The sequence below is a fragment of the Dicentrarchus labrax genome, unplaced genomic scaffold, assembly GCF_905237075.1.
Source record: "Dicentrarchus labrax unplaced genomic scaffold, dlabrax2021, whole genome shotgun sequence".
Taxonomy (NCBI): Eukaryota; Metazoa; Chordata; class Actinopteri; family Moronidae; genus Dicentrarchus; species Dicentrarchus labrax.
Window position 1 is genome coordinate 11,110,991 of NW_026136717.1, and position 17,062 is coordinate 11,128,052.

General features: G+C 40.1%; 1 protein-coding gene across 4 annotated transcripts in view; it reads right to left on the bottom strand.

The window, feature by feature from the left end:
* The window catches only part of LOC127379342 (RNA-binding protein with multiple splicing), a 36,217-nt gene that overhangs the window by 9,066 nt on the left and 10,089 nt on the right, over positions 1-17,062 (bottom strand). The window contains exons 2-7 of one of the 4 annotated variants that reach the window (XM_051428806.1): positions 13,415-13,492; positions 12,621-12,659; positions 9,966-10,028; positions 6,703-6,853; positions 4,417-4,544; positions 1,594-1,657 (exon numbers count right to left, since the gene is read on the bottom strand). In XM_051428806.1, the coding sequence (XP_051284766.1) occupies positions 1,595-1,657; positions 4,417-4,544; positions 6,703-6,853; positions 9,966-10,028; positions 12,621-12,659; positions 13,415-13,492 (522 nt within the window). In that variant the 3' untranslated portion in view covers position 1,594. Of the gene's footprint in view, positions 1-1,587; positions 1,658-4,416; positions 4,545-6,702; positions 6,854-9,965; positions 10,029-12,620; positions 12,660-13,414; positions 13,493-17,062 lie in introns of all 4 variants that reach the window. The other 3 variants (XM_051428804.1, XM_051428808.1, XM_051428807.1) reach the window with 3 other exon arrangements.

Consider the following 17,062-nt stretch of genomic DNA (forward strand, 5'->3'; position numbering starts at 1 on the left):
GTTAGAGCGTGTGCACAGTAATAAACTTTCCACTCACATACAAGTACAATAAATACCAGGCGTCCTTCCAGTAGGCAGATCTGTGGAACCAATAAGGTCCCTATGATCCCCCACAAAAACTACTCAGCATGTATAATCTTAATGAATAACCATTTTAGTGTAAAAAGTTGTTTTGTCCTGAAATTTTAGAGAATCGGAATCAGTAAATTCTCAGTGGTGGAAGACGTATTCAGATGCTTTACTTAAAGTTGCACTAATAAATATTTTTATGTTAACAATGGATGAAATGACTATGTATATTGTGAAAGGGGTCTCTCGTAGTGAATTATCTCCCAAATCTGCAGTTCCCTTCAACCCTACAGAGCATTGTAGTGTCTTCAAGCTGATTGTTTTGGTTTTCTAGCCACAAATTTACTGTTTAACGTTGTTACCCGACCTAGCCACAATCTGTTTTCAGCAAAAAACATCTGATAATCCCACTGTGTGCCACCTAGCACAGCCCAGCACCAAAAGGCAGAGACATACAATTAGCCACTAGCTAACTGTAGGCGGCTGAAGAGCAAGGTATTTAAATTGAGAGCTAGCTAAAACTGAAACAGCTAAAAGGAAAATTAATATTGGACTTACATATTGGCATTAATTTGCATGACTCCAAATGAATGTTGCTCTGTGTTTGCATGTTACATGTTTGTATGTCAGCGTTGTGTTTACAGCTTGCTGTAAGTGGCTAAGAAATAAAAAAGGAAATACAAAGTATCAGCACCAAAATATAACTACTAACTAGATGATATGTAGATAATAAAAGTATAACATTTGCTTCTAAATTGTAGAGAAGTTGAAGTAAAAATAAAATAAATACTCAAGTAAAGTACAAGTATCTAAAACTACTCAAGCACAGTACTTGAGTGGATGTACTGAGTGACTTTCACCACTGGCTATAATAACATTACCTATCAAAGAAGTTGATATTAGCATTTTAGTCATATTTGCTGAGAGCTACCCAGTCTGTTTTATTAAAACGTTGGCATCGGAGCTCGTTGTATATTCTGTTTGACTCGCTGCCTTTGATGCCTGAGATCAAGCATCACATCAATGGGAAAAGTCGACCCTCTGTACCCTGTGACCTGAGTGGGGAAAATAATGGAGTTCCCCTTTAAATTGCATGTTTCATCTCTTATGATGATGTGCTAGGAGTGACTGTAGTTTCATTGACCCACTGGGTTTTACACTGGTACATTTAAGGCTAATTTGTTTTGTGTCAGTGAGTTGTATGCGTTTGAAGCCAAGTAGCAGAAACGTGACTGGTTAGTTTGGCAGTTAGCTGGGTGGATGTTTTTCATGTGAGGTTTGAGGGCAAGATGAGGGGGCTCACTTGACGCACACGCGCTACGTGGATGGAGTAACACCCTGTGATATTTCTGACATATGTTTAGGAATATCTCTGTGCTTGTTTAAAAAAGTGTCATAACATTTACTAAATTATTTTCCCTGCATGGCGCAATGTACACTTCTTTGTCATTGTAGAGCAATGTGTTTGTGTGTGCGTGTGTGTGTGTGTGTGTGTGTGTGTGTGTGTGTGTTACTCACACATACTTCAGCAGAACTGCCTGGACTTCCATCCCTGAGGAGTTCCATCTGCAGGTGGGAGCCAACGAATCTAAACACACATAATCACACATACATACAAATTATACGACTATATACAATTTATATTTATACAAACTTATATAATATTCAATTAATTGAGTTCTTTTGCTGGACTAAACATTGTTTTAATCCTGTAACCTCAAGGAATAAAGACATTTAAAGGAAATACACTTATTTGCTTTCTTGCTCAGGATCAGATAAAAAGTTGATATATATGATACATGCTATAGCAAGCAAGCAGCTTAGTATAGCATTAAGACTGACGACAGGGGGAAACAGCTAACCTGCCTCTGTCCAAAGCTGACATAATCCTCCCATCCAGCAACCAGCACTTCTAAATATCACTAATTAACACATTATATGTGGTTTGTTTAATCCATACAAGAACTGAAGTGTAAAAACAACAGTTTTTACAGCGGTTTAACAGGTGGATATATGCTGGTTGCCGGGCAACCTCACTGTGATGACTCCATGAGGGCTAGCTGCATATTTTCTATACAGACCAGAGAATGGTAGAAAAGCGTTCTCATCCAGCTCTTGGCAAGAAGGTGAATTAGCGAATTTCCCAAAACTATTCCATTAACTCATAAAGATTTTTATGTATGCTTTCACATTTAATTGAATTTTTATTAGATTTGATTATTTTATTAGATTGTTTTTAAGATGCAAGAGTTACAACATGGCACTCCTTATTTGTTACAGAACTTCATAACTTTACTTTAAAAGTAATCTGTCGATAACTGTCACATGTCTCGTATATTTTATAATAACTCACACAAACCATCTTGTATTGAAATGAAATTCACATGATGTCACATAACAGAAGGACTTATTGTTTTTATGAGACCTATTGCCTTGTAGGCAGCCCAGTTGATAACATTTACAAGCAATCCAATAACATTATTGTACTCTGACTAGAAAAGATGAGAGCAGCTGATTAACCAGGGAGACAGAAAGCTGAGCTCATGTTAACATAAATTAGATTTGATCATTTAGTTGTGTTGTGTGTGTGTGTCGTGCATTCATATACATATTTTTATGTTCAAGCCAGCATCTACTCTAGGTCAGAAGAGGCTGTGAGATGCAAACATTACCCACAACCCTCTACTGAAATCACTAAGCCAGATTCTCTTTGTGTGTGTCAGTGTACACTCACATATCTGACGCATATGGAAAATTGCCAGCTGGGCAGATTCGACTTGCACTCATTTCAAATTCTGACATCATGTAAGCTTCTGCTTTACTGTCTTTGCTAGAGGCCTTTATACTTAAATAACCATAGTATCTGCATTATAAATGGAAATATGCTCCATATACTCAGAGATAAAAGACGTTGAAGTTGAGCTTAAAATACAGCGAAGTACTGAGAAATTACTGCCAGCTTCAAAACCAATCAACAAACAAAAAAAAAAAACACATCTAATACTGAGATCTAATCAGGGTCAGCCAGCACCAAACCATGAGAAGAATTTCAAGAGATCAATAATGAACTCTTATGTGAACTCACAGTGGAGCTGTGCAGATTAGAGTACCTAAATAAACTGGATCACGGTTGGTTGAAAAAGAGGGATTTAATTAACGAAGTAGGTGTTGGTCAAATGATGATGCAAGCCTTTCAAACCACTGACACTTTCAGTTGTGCAGATGATGGCACTTATTGGGATAAATAAAATGGCATAATGCGAGTTGTTATTTATTCAACTGTGGTCTGTTAGACCTTGACAGATTTCCCTATTTTAAATCTTTTCTCTGTCTCAAATTATTAACTTCCTAAAAAATGTCTCAGTTAACTAGGTGCTTATACACAAGCTTCTTCTTATTCTGTTGACTATTTATCTGTAATTGCCAGGATTTAAAAGACCCTAAGCAGGAACCCTGTATGCTTAAATAAATAGTTCAGTTTTGTTAATTCGGCTGTTGATGTTAAACGGCCAAATAATGCTGATTGCAATCAATCAGCATTAACTGGCCATACTATTACTGTTTAAACGTGTACCATTTTGAATTAAGGGAAGAGCTCTTTTCTCTGCAAACATTACTTTTTTTCCCCTACTTAGAGCACTTAAAAGTGAGTCAAGCCCTTTCTTGTGGCTCTGCAGGCAGCTTAAGGGTACGGTGAATAGTGAGATTAGTTTAGTTTAGTTCGATTCCGGGAAGTTAATGGGATCAGGTAACAGTTACTCTCAAGAGAAGGGTAAAACAGCATTACATGTCTGCAAAAATGGGCTACACCCTGTAAATTAAATATTTATAAAGTCGGTAATTTCACTATCAATAAACAAATTCGATATATCAAATTCCTGATCCACATCCTGCTTTTATGGAGCGCAATCATAGCTGATGAACATTACTATCTGTATTTCAAAAATGGCAGTTTTGACCTATAATGTAATGGTATAAAGTGAAAAAATAAACCCTGCAGCATGGCAAAAGATTTATTTAGTTAGTTTTGTAAGACCGGTTTCCTAGAGACAATAAAAAAACCTTCATGAGTGTGACTGTAAGAAAAATGGGAACATTCTCAAATCCAAACTACCCCCTTGACTTCACAACAACACACATTCAACCAGTAGAAGAAGAGAGAGCTAATAAGTAGATCTGTAAATCTGCAAATGACAAGAGACTGGGTGGTGTGTGCTCTGAGGTGCATCTGTGGGATGGAGAAGAGAGTGATTTCAGGGCTGACGGCAGCAGCTGTTTGTGCGGTGGGCTCAGGAAGAGGTGTTGGGGGGCAGTGGTGGGGGGGAGGGGGATGGGTTTGCAGGTTACCTGAGCGTGGAGCGAGGAGGGGTAGGTGAAAGCGGGTGGGAGGGCCGGCGACAGCTCCGCCGGGTACAGCGGGTATGACGCCCACACGTCTGGGCTGCTGGGATATAGAGTAGGCACTGTGAGCTCATCTGTGGAAAGAAGAAAAGGAGGAGTGGAGTGAGGAGAGTGGCCAGTGGACGGCTGGGTGGGTAGAGAGACGGGGGGGGGTAGGGCTGGTCGTGGAGGTGCACTACAGGTGAGTTATCAGTAATCTGAAGTGGCGTCCTCTCGTTTCAAGTCTTTAAGCCAACTGCTTGCTAAACCAGTCCCTCAAACAGTGACCAATCATTGCTTAGCAACCGTGACTAGGCATGAATGAACTTTGGATTTCTCAACATGCCAAATCAGTACATATTGGGTTTTAGCGGGAGTGATAATACCTGGCAGATTATTAACGAGCCAAAAACAAAAAAGCAAAACTGTATGGAGTGGAGTCAACAGTGTGTTTATCTGCTCAAACAAAAGTTACAAGCAAAGTCTACTAGCTTACTACCTACAGTACTTCCACACATGATTAAAGCCCCATTCACATCCACTGTGTAGTATGTGTAAGCTTTATGCATTTCAGCTGCTCTCAGAAAAATGACACTCCAGCAACCGCAACGATAACTCATAGATAACCTTACAGACATATCCATTATTCCTTTTCTCTTAATAATAACTTTAAGTGATAATATTCAATTTTCTCATCATGATTAAAAAAAACTAAGATTATAGCTCTACGCTGCAATAGTTACAAGAACAATGCTATTTATCATATTCGTTGTTAAACTAAATGTCTTCTAAATGGTACATGAACTCATGAGGATTCTGACTTTTTCTCTAAGAGATGAAGCTTTAACTTTAGCATTTAGCACAATATCTTGTATGAAGCTAGTATGTAGCATAAAGTTCATATTTAAGATATATTAAAACAAGTCAACTGGAAGCATTACTAAGTCAGCCAGAGATTATGTTTTCAAACGACTCATGAAAATAGTGTTAGCTTGTTATGTACTGCTGTGACTGTTGTCATTTCAGCCAGCCAAATTTGGCAACAAAGGAAAAGCCTAGATTTGTCTACCTTTGTCTGACATCAAGGACGCATTGTTTAAAAAAAGAAATGAATGCTAAATATGTCCTCATTATTAATGTGAACTGCATATACCCAATGTGAGAATGGTAAGCTTAACAGGCGTAGCAACACTCAATAAGAGGGTATGGCTTAGCAATAGTCAATTATACTCCCCTAAAACTGGTAAAGCGGACTTAATTCAGGATAAAATGAGAGGAAACCATCTCAGATACAGTGATTTACTCACTGAGTCGAGTACAAAGTTGTGAAAAAAAGAGCACAGTGCATGAGTGAAGAGATAGGTGACAGTGCAGAGGGGTACAGAGTAAGTGGGCTATATAGAGAGAGAACCATGAGATAGCCGTACAATTTTAAGAAGCATTTTCCCTGTGCTCTCTGGGTCTCCTGGTACAGTAAGTGTTTATCATAGCATGATCAGAAAAACTGCTGATTTAAACATCTCTTATCAGGAAATGACAGCAATTTCTCTCCTGGTGATTACGTCATGGTTTCATTAATCGTTTCCTTCCATTTTCCACCGGGGCCCCAAGTACACACCCTTTTTTCTGGCAAAAAAAAAAAGATCTGAGATAAGAGCAGTTTGGTCATTTAGGAAGAATGTACGACCACAGCTGGCCTATGTTCAACTATCAATGGCTGATTCTAGCAGAATGCTTAACTCCTTAGAAAAATATTTAACTAAATAGAAAAAAAATACAGAGCTGCATTAGCAAATTCCATACACGCCTGGTACTCAAAGGCCTTGAGTCCAAATAATTAGAGCGGCTAACGGTGAATATGCGCTGTTTATGAATCATTAATTCAACAGGGGGAATCTGTCGTTAGGGGGAGAGCTCTAATCAAGTTAACCCGGTATGACACAAGCGCACAGAATCTGATTTCAAAGAAACTGTTTGCATGAGTAGCTGGAGAGGATCCGTTTTTGCTTAAAGATTACCAAGAGAAGTGTCATTCACCCGTTTCCACAGAAACAGCCAAGCCAAGTCTGCATTTTTCATGTATAGTCACAGCTGAAGCACAAACACTCAGCTACTAATGACAACAACTCCTAAAGGGAAACAGCTGTCCAGTCACCTCAAACATGAGAAACTAATGGCCACAGGATGCAGCAAAACACAGACAAAAAGTAAGACGAGCTCAAGGACAGACGGACGAATGGTCGGCGTACTCACATGGGTCTCTGCTAATGAACTGTGGCCCAGGGCTCTGCTGGGAGGGAGGGGGATTGGGGGTGCCAACCAGCTTGTTCTTGGCCATCTTGGTATTGGCCTTGGCAAACTCCAGCCGCAGGGTCTGGGGGATCTCTGGATCAAACCGAACCCCCTGAGCGCAAACAGAAAGATGTGTCAGCAAATATATAACAGAAGCTCAAATATCATAATGACAATGTATTGATTATTTTATTGTTTATATACACCGATCAGCCATAACATTATGACCAGTTGCTATGAAGACGAAGCCAATCATAGGTACTAATCAGAGTTGTAGCAAACTACTAAAAGGCACAGTTAACCGTTTTTACGTACACAGACATGTACTTAAGTGTTTTTATAGAAGAACCAGATATTTTCATGATTTATGATTGAACCAGGAGAGTTTCATGCGGATCCAGGACTTGGAAGAGGTCCAAGAGCCAGTCCTGTAGCAGAAAATAAACGCTTCAAGAACCTAGAACACCTGAAATAACTCCTACCAATTTGTAAATCTATAAAAGGCATCAGCGTCTTCAGTGCGGTTAGGCAATGTGAAAAACTATTTATAAATTCTTCATCTGTGTACATTAATAGAGTATTTTTTTCGCTCCTGAAATAATTATTTTAATGCATTATTACACATTACATTATTACACATTTGGTATTCAAATTCATGTATTTGAATATTTCAGCTTATTTCAATTGTTTTATGCCCTTATCAAACTTGAGTATTAACTCACTTCCTGCCAGGAGAAACAACATATTTGTTCCTACATATTGTTCCCAGCCAAACTATGATGAATGCAGCCAGGTTGTGTACAGACTTCTTAAAAATCCCTTGTTTTCCTGGAAGGTTGCTCAAAGTGAACACCTTGGGAGGCGTCTTTGTTGAGCAAGATTAGGGTTCACCACATGATGACTCTTACTGATGTTACACATTACAACAGTAAAACTTGTTTTAGCAACAGTGCCTAAAACAACCAATTTATTATTTCATTAACTACTGAAGTGGTTATGTTATAAATAAGAGAACAATTGATAGACTTGCTGTCTTGTGCCTTGAAGTAGTGATGAAGCAGACAAATGTAGACTACTGAGGAGTTAGTTATCATTCATGTCTTCCCCTTTTACATTCTCAGCCTTGCTGTATGTTGTTTAGATGTCCAATAGGACCTGGCTAATATCTGGAATTGTCACTTGGTATACTTTTCATCTTTCAGCATTTTATGACTGAATTTACTGCCGAATTCTTGGCGGAGAGAGGGCATTTTCAGTTGCTTAGACTTTGAAGCCGGTAAGTGGCTCACTATGATTTAGAGTGTTATACTGGTTTGACACACATGATGATGGGTGACACCCGCAATTGAAAATCAAGACCTGATGACACAAACCTGGCGAGCTCATGATGTCATTTACACCACAGGCAGACAAGCCACAAGGTCCTCCCTATGCTCCCTACTGAACTCTGTAACTGTAACTTAATATCACGACATCAAATCTGCCACTCGCCATGACATACTGCAAGCATCACTGCTTAAAGTGAGCCAAACATTCTGGCAAATTCTTCTGACGTACCAGTGCTCATGACAAGCCAAGTAAAAGGTTGTTTTTTCTACTCTCTTACAGTTTGATCTACATCAAAAACCTCCACATGTTCAGTAGTCCAAATCATTTTTCTTCTCAATTACTTTCGCCTGAGGAAAAGTAAGGAATGTGACAAAAACAAAAGTCTTCTTCATGCAAATAACAAAGCAGCTATTTGTTTGCCTGCCGTGGAGGCAACAAGGCCGGGAAGGATTTCACCGGCAAATAAGCACCCTCTCATTAACCTCATTCGATTGTCTATAAAAGACGCATTGGAAAACACGGAAGGTCAGATCAATGGAGGAGAAAAGCAGTCAAGAGTAAAGTTCTCTGCAGCAGAAGAGCGGGAAGCTGCGCGGATGGTTTCCTCGGCTCGTCCCTGCAGGCTCGGGGCAAAGCTGAGCTGAAACAAGCGAGGGATGACTCTTCTCATGAAGGGGAGGGAATTAACTAGGATTGCCTTGGCTCAGTGCACTCGCAGCTTCTGCCAGTCGAGGCTGCAGATGTATAATAAGGTACATGGATATAATGAGGCCTGAGCACAACTCAGTTTGAACTGTGTTGAATCTCTACCTTGAAATGTGTTTTTTAGCTTCTTAGCACTTCCTTTGCACTTCTGCATGTATTGTGTTGTTGATGCCTGTGATTGTTATAATGGTGCTGTAGCGAGAATCAAGTGTTATTTTAGAAGTTATATTTGCTCATGGTTTATAGGAAATATAAAAGAACTACTATGACAGGAAACAAATCCCCTCTTTCCCTCAGTTTTCTCCGTCTTTCCCATATTTCAATATGCAGATAGATGTTTGCAAAAATCTGGCTCCTTATCTCCATATGACCCCCGGGACGTAGCTCTCCCCAAAAAAACAAGAGCACTGTTCAATTCTCAGCCCCACTGAGTGATTCTATGGAAACAGTCTGACTATTGTTGGCTCATAATAAGATGTTAATTTTTATCCTTTATTCAACTCTCTGCTCTGCCTTTGATGCACACCAATATCTCAACATCTGAAAGTTGACAGGCTCTACTCGCGTTGTCATGGTCTCACTTTAGAGGGATGATAAAGCTGATATTTCTCTGTGACAAAGGGATCAACAAAAACTTAAAAGCAACAGAAGAGGTGGTGTACATCTAGGCAGGTTAAAAAAACAATGGGAAACTAAAGCTGTGTGAGAGCTGGTGTTCATTACCGTCTATCTATATTTTGTTTCAAGAGAGCCGAATAAAACCCTGTGAGGATGGGCTCTGTTTCATATTTGAGTCTGCCTCATCAAGGCTTTCTACTGAGCTAAGTTCTGAAATAAGTGAGATTAAAATTAAACCCTAGATCAATATCTTCTATTTATACGTGGAAGAAGAGCTCATTTTCCTCCTGACCTTGCAGGATCCATGGCAGAGCTTTAAGAAAAGGGCTTTATTTACTCAAAGAGAAACACTCAGACGTACTGTATTTAGAGCAGACCGTGATATGTTTGTCTTGCCTTCGCTACCTTTTCTGAATTTTTGCATGCAGTGGAAAATGTAGGAATGTCTGGATTTTCCCCTGATATCAAATGCATTTGCACAGAAGGCAGAGAGATGCTATTCCAAGTCATCACAAGATATACAAGCGCCAAGCTGGTGCTTGAGAGGAGCACGAAGAGGGCATGACACTTACGTTCAAGGCATTCTTAGCAGCCTCCGCCTCTGATCGACTGTCAAAGCTGACAAACCCCACTGGCTGGGGAGACAAGAAGACAGAACAAAAGAAAGAAACATGGTTTAAGGCATAAAACTGAGTCGGCATTTCTGTCTGAGTGACATAGACATGTTGTTCTTTTTTTATTTTTTTATCATGCACAACCCCCCCCCCCGTCTCTCTCTCTTTCACCGTGTTTATAAAAAAGTGGCGACTGAGAGAGGAAAAGCAGGGGAGAGAGAAACGGAGGCTGGACGCTTACATTGTACAAGGAGAGTTCATCATTCAGCTCCCCTATGCCCAAATACGGGCAATGTGAGAGCAAGAGAGTGCATGTAAGAATGCTTGTGAGAGAGGGGGGGGGGGACAAAAAAAGAGAAAAGATAGAGACGACAAATAGGGGGGTGTTGGTGGTGTTGAGAATGAGAATTTAGAGGTTAAAGGTGAGAATGAAAATAAAAGAAAGGGAGGCGAGAGGCAGAAATAGTTTTCATGACCTCCTCGAACAGGCCTGTCAGTGGAACAACTATTTCACTGGTGCTTCTTTTATATTCGGGACACATCACTCTAGAGCCCGTGCCCACAATAGTAAAGGTGAGTGAGCAAGAGGGAAAAGCAATGGATGTTTGGTTGTCAGATTTCTAACCGCCGTTGCAGATATGAACAAAGAACACACGTTTCTGCAGACTACGTGTGTGCGGATGGGGATGTTGGGAGGAGGTGGGGGTGAGGAGAAAACGAAATCTCTAAACATGTTGCTCCCATGGGGTCGCGCTGCTGCGTGTGATCTGGAAAAGCAGTGTAGGGTTGTGGGAATTTTGAACAAGTAGAGAAAGAGGAGGAGGGGAAGAAAGAACAGTACGTGAAAAAAAAAAAAAGAAAGAGGGACCAAGTAAAGACGTCAGGAGGATGAAGCGTAACAGGAATATAAATAGAAAAGGTCTGAGATCTGGCTCTTGCTATATATGGAGATGGCTGTGTGTTCTCGGACTGGAAGGGAGAGGGAGATCGATTGATTTACATCGCCGTTGTCATTAGTCGGGAGGAGAGTCGCTCAAAACAAAGACCCGCCTGAAGGTCGTTGTACGGCGCTTTGTGAAGCCTGAACATGAGCACCTCAGTAGACATTTGTCATGAGGAAGATGGCAATTAAAACAGTATGAGGCAAGGTGGGGAGCAAAGAGAGGCCAAAGTGCACAGAGAGTTGCTGAGTGTCTCACCTATTCATTAAACAGGCTGAACTCAAACCACATTTTATAGATTATGAAATTTGGAATCCTGCAGGTTAAGTGCAGGTCAGTGTAGCCTTTAGATTGGAATCTAAAGCTTCAGTCACAATTACAACAACAATTAGTCATTTAGACATTAAATTAATTAGCAAGTATTTTGGTGATGCTTTGAAGATTCACTTAACACTGGGCTGAAAAACAGTATTTCACAGCAGTGATGCTGGGTGTGGTTGGGTGTGGCTCTGTTGCACCTGTAACCACATTCAACATGGATGTCACAGGGTCCTGGAGCACACCTGTACATCACTGCAGCACTGGAGGTCAGCAAAAACAAGATTTTTGGGAGGCGTTTAAGCACAAATGCCAATAATGATCAGTTTTCCAGCTTCTCCACTGTGAGGGTTTGCTGCTATTTTCTGTTTTAAAATACAGGTTTTGGGGTTTTGGACTGTTGGTCAGACAAAACTTGGCACTGGGAACTCATGATTGGCATTTTTCAATATATTCCGACATTTTATAGGCCACGCAATGAATCGACTAATCGAGAAAAGATTTTAAAAAGATTTAAAAACTATGCAAAAACAATGCTTTAGTAGTATAAGTACAAAAGATTCTTACTAATAAAGCACCACTGGACCTAAATATAGTAAAATATAAAAAGGAATATTAGAGTAGCTGCTAATTGCCTTTTTGACAACACACAACTACAATGAAACATAAAAAAAAGTGAAAATCCCAAACCCTGCAATGGGGTTTTACTTGTTCTGAAGAAATTTCACTGCAGAAAAAAAAAAAGCTTTCCTTTGTTCTTAGTTTTAGAGGTATTATACTCAGCACATTCAATCTAAATCGCCCTAAACCCTTCTAATGAGCATGTCATGTCTTTATGGGAAACAGTCTAATGTGGTAATAAGTACACTGACATGAAGCTAAATTGCTTAACTCTGGATGTGGACACCTGCCAGCTGAGCTCATTTTCAGTCCTGCGCCCCTCGAGGCAAAACTGAACCGTCAGTACTGCTCTTGTCAAAACGCTCGCTTTGACACCTCAAAATTCTTTTCCCGTCTCCTTTCCCATCCCCACACATCCCACCGGAGTTGACTGTCTGTGACTAAAAGCATACTATCCGACTGCCAAAGGCAAGTTGGTGCAACACCTCCCCCCCGAATAAAGTTTTTTTTCCCTATTCCAGGTACTTCCTGACAAAGGGTGCTAATCCTTCATCGTCAACATGCCGATATCACCAAGAGGGGGAAAAAAATAGGACAAAGGAGAGAAGAAATTAAAGGTGTTGATGAGCAAGAAATTGGGTAATGCCAACAGTAACAGCACGGTGAGAGACTGATGCCTTCATACATTAGCTGCGTTGTAGAAACACACTCCTCTGTGTGTCTTGTAGCATACCTGTTTGGAAGTGAGTTTTATCAAGGAGCCTTCATAGCCCTGAAACAAAGAAAGAAAAATGTCAGAAATGTGAAAAGGTTCTGTTAACAAAGACAACAGCTATCATTTGATGTCAAAAACAAGATATTCTAAAGATTCTAGTGAGTAAAAACGTTGCAAAACGTATTGTTTTGCATAACATTTGCATTTATTTTTGCATTTTGCATCACCACAGACTAAGCTAGGTTGTAGGACAAGTCAAAGAGCTCTTATGAAGACCACATGTTTTGTCTTACCTGATTAATAGAGATTTACTGCTTTCAACACTGATGACATAAACCATTTACTCAGAGTACGTACCATGAGCATTAACTAATGGAGAGATTAGATGCATAGCAATTGTCCCATTATTCACTTTAGCTGTGCTGCTGCACCATTTAAAGTGCATTATTCTAGGGTGACTGTCCAAAAAGCTTGCTGTATCTGCATGCTTTCACCCGAACTAAACTCTAGGACTCTTTGTGCCTGTGACAAAGTGAAGTTTCTGAGGTGAAGCAAATAGCTTTGTTTTTGTATCGCAGGCAGCGAGCCATTTTTCCATGAGACACACACACACACACACACACACACACATAAGCTTCCCGTGGATCAAGATGTGATTGAACCTCGGCTTTAGGAACACAGACACTTGAACCTCGCGGGAGAGTTTCCATTGCCGTTTATTTCATCACCATTAATGGAGGTCCCATTGACTGCTGGAAAGAAAGGCTGCTAAGAATAGCTGCAGCCCATCCATTTAAAACATACAAACATACCTTAAATGGTCTGAACAGGAGATAGAGCTCCCGCGGCTTAATATCCAGTGGTAGCCCACTGACAAATAGTGTTCGGACCTGAGGAAGACAAGAAAGAGATCATGTATTTTTCATTAACCTCCAGTGGTTATAAATAGCTACCTTCCATACCTGACAGTAACAGATGAGGGTATGAGGAAAAGGACACTGTACATGAGTTAAATAGTTCTCTGGGTTGGCTTGACAGTAAAAGAAAGACTTTTCAAACACAGATAGTGATGTCTTTCAGCTCAGCAAACACACTCAGACACACACCTTTCTACAGTACGTGTATTGTGTTCTCCTGCGTAATCTACAGCCTGCTGTGTTTTATGGCAATCCTCCCTTGCAGCTCTAGCCTCTGTTTTACATTTGAACTTTTCAACTTGCAACTTGGGCCGGCACTGCTAGGGAATTACAATGTATATGTAAGCAAAGAGAGACTAAAGGAATATTTAATTGGTGCGGGTCCGTACTGAGTCAGAGAAGGTGGGAAACCACTGGGGGGGTAACATGAGAGTGACTCCAAGTGTGCTTTCAAGCAAAGAAGTTGTTGATATCATTATATGTGTTGATAGAAAAGAAAATGAATGCTGTGTGATTGCTCTAGTTGTACTGCAGGTGAAGTTTAGGTTTGTCAGAAGGACATTTTAAGCAGTAATACCTACCTTTTGTGTGAGCAAATCTCTACTATTTTGAAAACACTATCTAAGGTAAACATTTGAAACTGCATATGTTGCCTACAATCTCATAACCTCCTACAATTGGTGAGTAAGAGGTGAGGGTGAACTCATCTCAGGGGGTGTATGTGCTGAGAAAAGGGATAAACTTGAAATATTGCTTTAGAAACAATGGGGTGAATGTACTATAAGTCAGAAATCAGAAATCAGAAATCAGAAATACTTTAATAATCCCAGGGGGAAATTATTTCGTTAAATAAATTTAAGTTTAATGTGTACTAAAATGTGAACTGTTGAGTAACATATTTCTTATGGTCCGCCAATCAAATGTCAAACTCCCCATTTCGAAGAGAATATTTTTTAGATAATAAAAAAGGTAAGACAGGTGGGCGCCCAGTTAGCTCAGTCGGTAGAGCTGGCAATCCATATACAAAGTTGCTGCAGCGGCCCAGGTTCAAATCCGACCTGTGGCCCTTTGCTGCGTGTCATCCCCTCTCTCTCTACCCACCTTTCCTGTCTGTCTTCAGCTGTCCCTATCTAATAAAGGCATGAAAAGGCCAAAAACATAACTTTTAAAAAAAATGGTAAGACAGGTAAGGTAAAAAAAAAATAAAAAATACACTCTGGTGCCCCAAATCTGTCTCAATATTCGCAAGGGAAAATAAAATAAGTAGGCTAAATACAAAATGCTCATTGAAATATGAAGTTAAAGCCAGCAGCCAGTTAGCTTAGCTTAGCAAAAGACCGGAAATGGGGAAAACAGCTAGTCTGACTCTGTCAGGAGCTAACACAATCTACCTACCACCACCCCTAAAGATAATTATTTAACATGTTATATCTTGTTTGTTTAATCCCTACAAAAGAGAAATATAAAAATGACACACTACAAGGAGCTAGCGCTATGTGCTAACCGGCTGCTAGCTTTTATCGATCTTCTCATCTAGTTCCCAAGATCCCCGTCCCTATTCCTTTAAGAAACTGATATTCTAAATGGCAAGTGGCAACCTTGTTCCTGTGGCTTGTAGGTCTTCGGGTTACAATACCGTCAGTACTTTCAGGGCACAGAGACACTGTCACCCCTTAAATAACGCCATCATCGTCCTGGCTGCCATGTCTAAAAAGGCTTGTGTGAACAGCAGTGGGTCTTTCAACACAATATGCAGCCACATTAGCACCAACTGCAACATTTGGTAAACACAGGCATAGCAGCGCTACAAGACACAGGTGCTGAGACGTCCTGTCACAGCTCATGAATGCAGATCTGGTTACATTTTGGAGGCGATGAAATAGGGAAATTCTATTTGTTACAGGTAATTGTTGATGTGTCTGTCCTTAATAAACGGTCACCACAGGAAATAGTTGTTAACACAAGTATTTGTTACTATAAACCACAACACGTGTCTTCTGCTAAGAGCAGCTTCATTTTTTGCATTTAACCTCTCTTAAGCTTTACAACACAACGAAGAAAAGAAAAATCCAATAAAGTGGTAGTAAGATAACTAGGGCAGACATGAAATGATAAATTGAAGTTTTTTTCAGATAATTCTATTATCTAAACAGGCACTAATCAAACCTCATACCTGGAATTATCACCTAATTGAAGTTGGCTTGATACAAGAATATAATTGCTTTAGTGCACAAGAGACATAAAAGTCAAACAATGTACCATGCGCATCAAACCGACTTCCAACACATCCACTGTACACACCCACGTCAATGTGTGGATGAGTAATTTAATTATGTATTCAATATTCAGATTCCATTTAAGGCTGAATCTAGAATAAAAGCGTAGGTATGCAATTACACAGAGTAGATTCAAAGCTCCCTGATTCATTAGATAGTAGATTCACAACTCGGGGGACAAAGGAACTGCTGAACTAACACTACACCTCATTCCCACATGTAACCTGATATGCAGCACTGATGCCAAAGGCAGAGCAACACACAAACAAAGGAGCTTAGCAACTGGGGGAGCAATAGCTGGAGAGTGCCAAACAGGCCATCCAGCCAACAAATCTCACCTCGCCGACTTTCTCACCTTCACTCTTATCTTATCTTATCTGAGGCGAGCTGAACCCTGCAGGGCCGTCGCTGGGCTCTGTCTCTGGCAGTTCTGTTTAAATAAGCCTCTTTTAGAGGGTCTCCTTATATGGAGTTACAAGGGAACAAAGAGTCAGAACAGGATGGTATCAATCAGACACAAGCAAGGGCAGTCACTGAAAGCTGTTGAGGCTGATAAAACTAATAGTACGGTGGTAAAAAAAAAAAAAAGAGTTAGTGCTGGAACTAAAACTCCTGAAAGGTGTTTTAGGAGTGGGCAACCAAGTCACAAAGATGGGCAAATATCCTTTAGGGACTGGTTTCAGTTTCTTTGCTGGGCATGAACACAAAAAGTTCCCAAAAAATGTCAAAAGAGAGAGAGAGAGAGTCAAGAGAGCTAATGTTGGATGTTGCACTCACTTGTTCTGTTCAGATGACAGATTTATATTTCACTCTAAAGTCTTTCTTGTTGTTTCACTTCATCGGAATCACTATATAGCAAATACATTGACCTTTCAAATAAGATTATACTTATACTAATTATTATACTAATAATGGGGTATTTATACATGGTTATTATGTAGACTGCAGCCTTTTATCAAATTGTATCTTAAACAGGAGGTTGGCAAACATCTTAAGAAAATCTTAGTCATGCCTTTGCCGAGTTATCAAAGATCCCATCTTTTATTAAACGCCTATCTTCAGGCACGAAGGTAAGAGACACTTTGAGTTGGATCTGCTGCACATGTTACGACAGACACACACAATAATGAGTCCTGCAAACACTCAGAACAATGGGACATTTTTGGCTGTGTTGAATCTCATTCCTGAGACTTCCTGACGTCAGCTGTTGTGATATATGATCGGTTTGCCGTGTGTGTGTCTGGAGCTGACTGCACACGCTGGATAC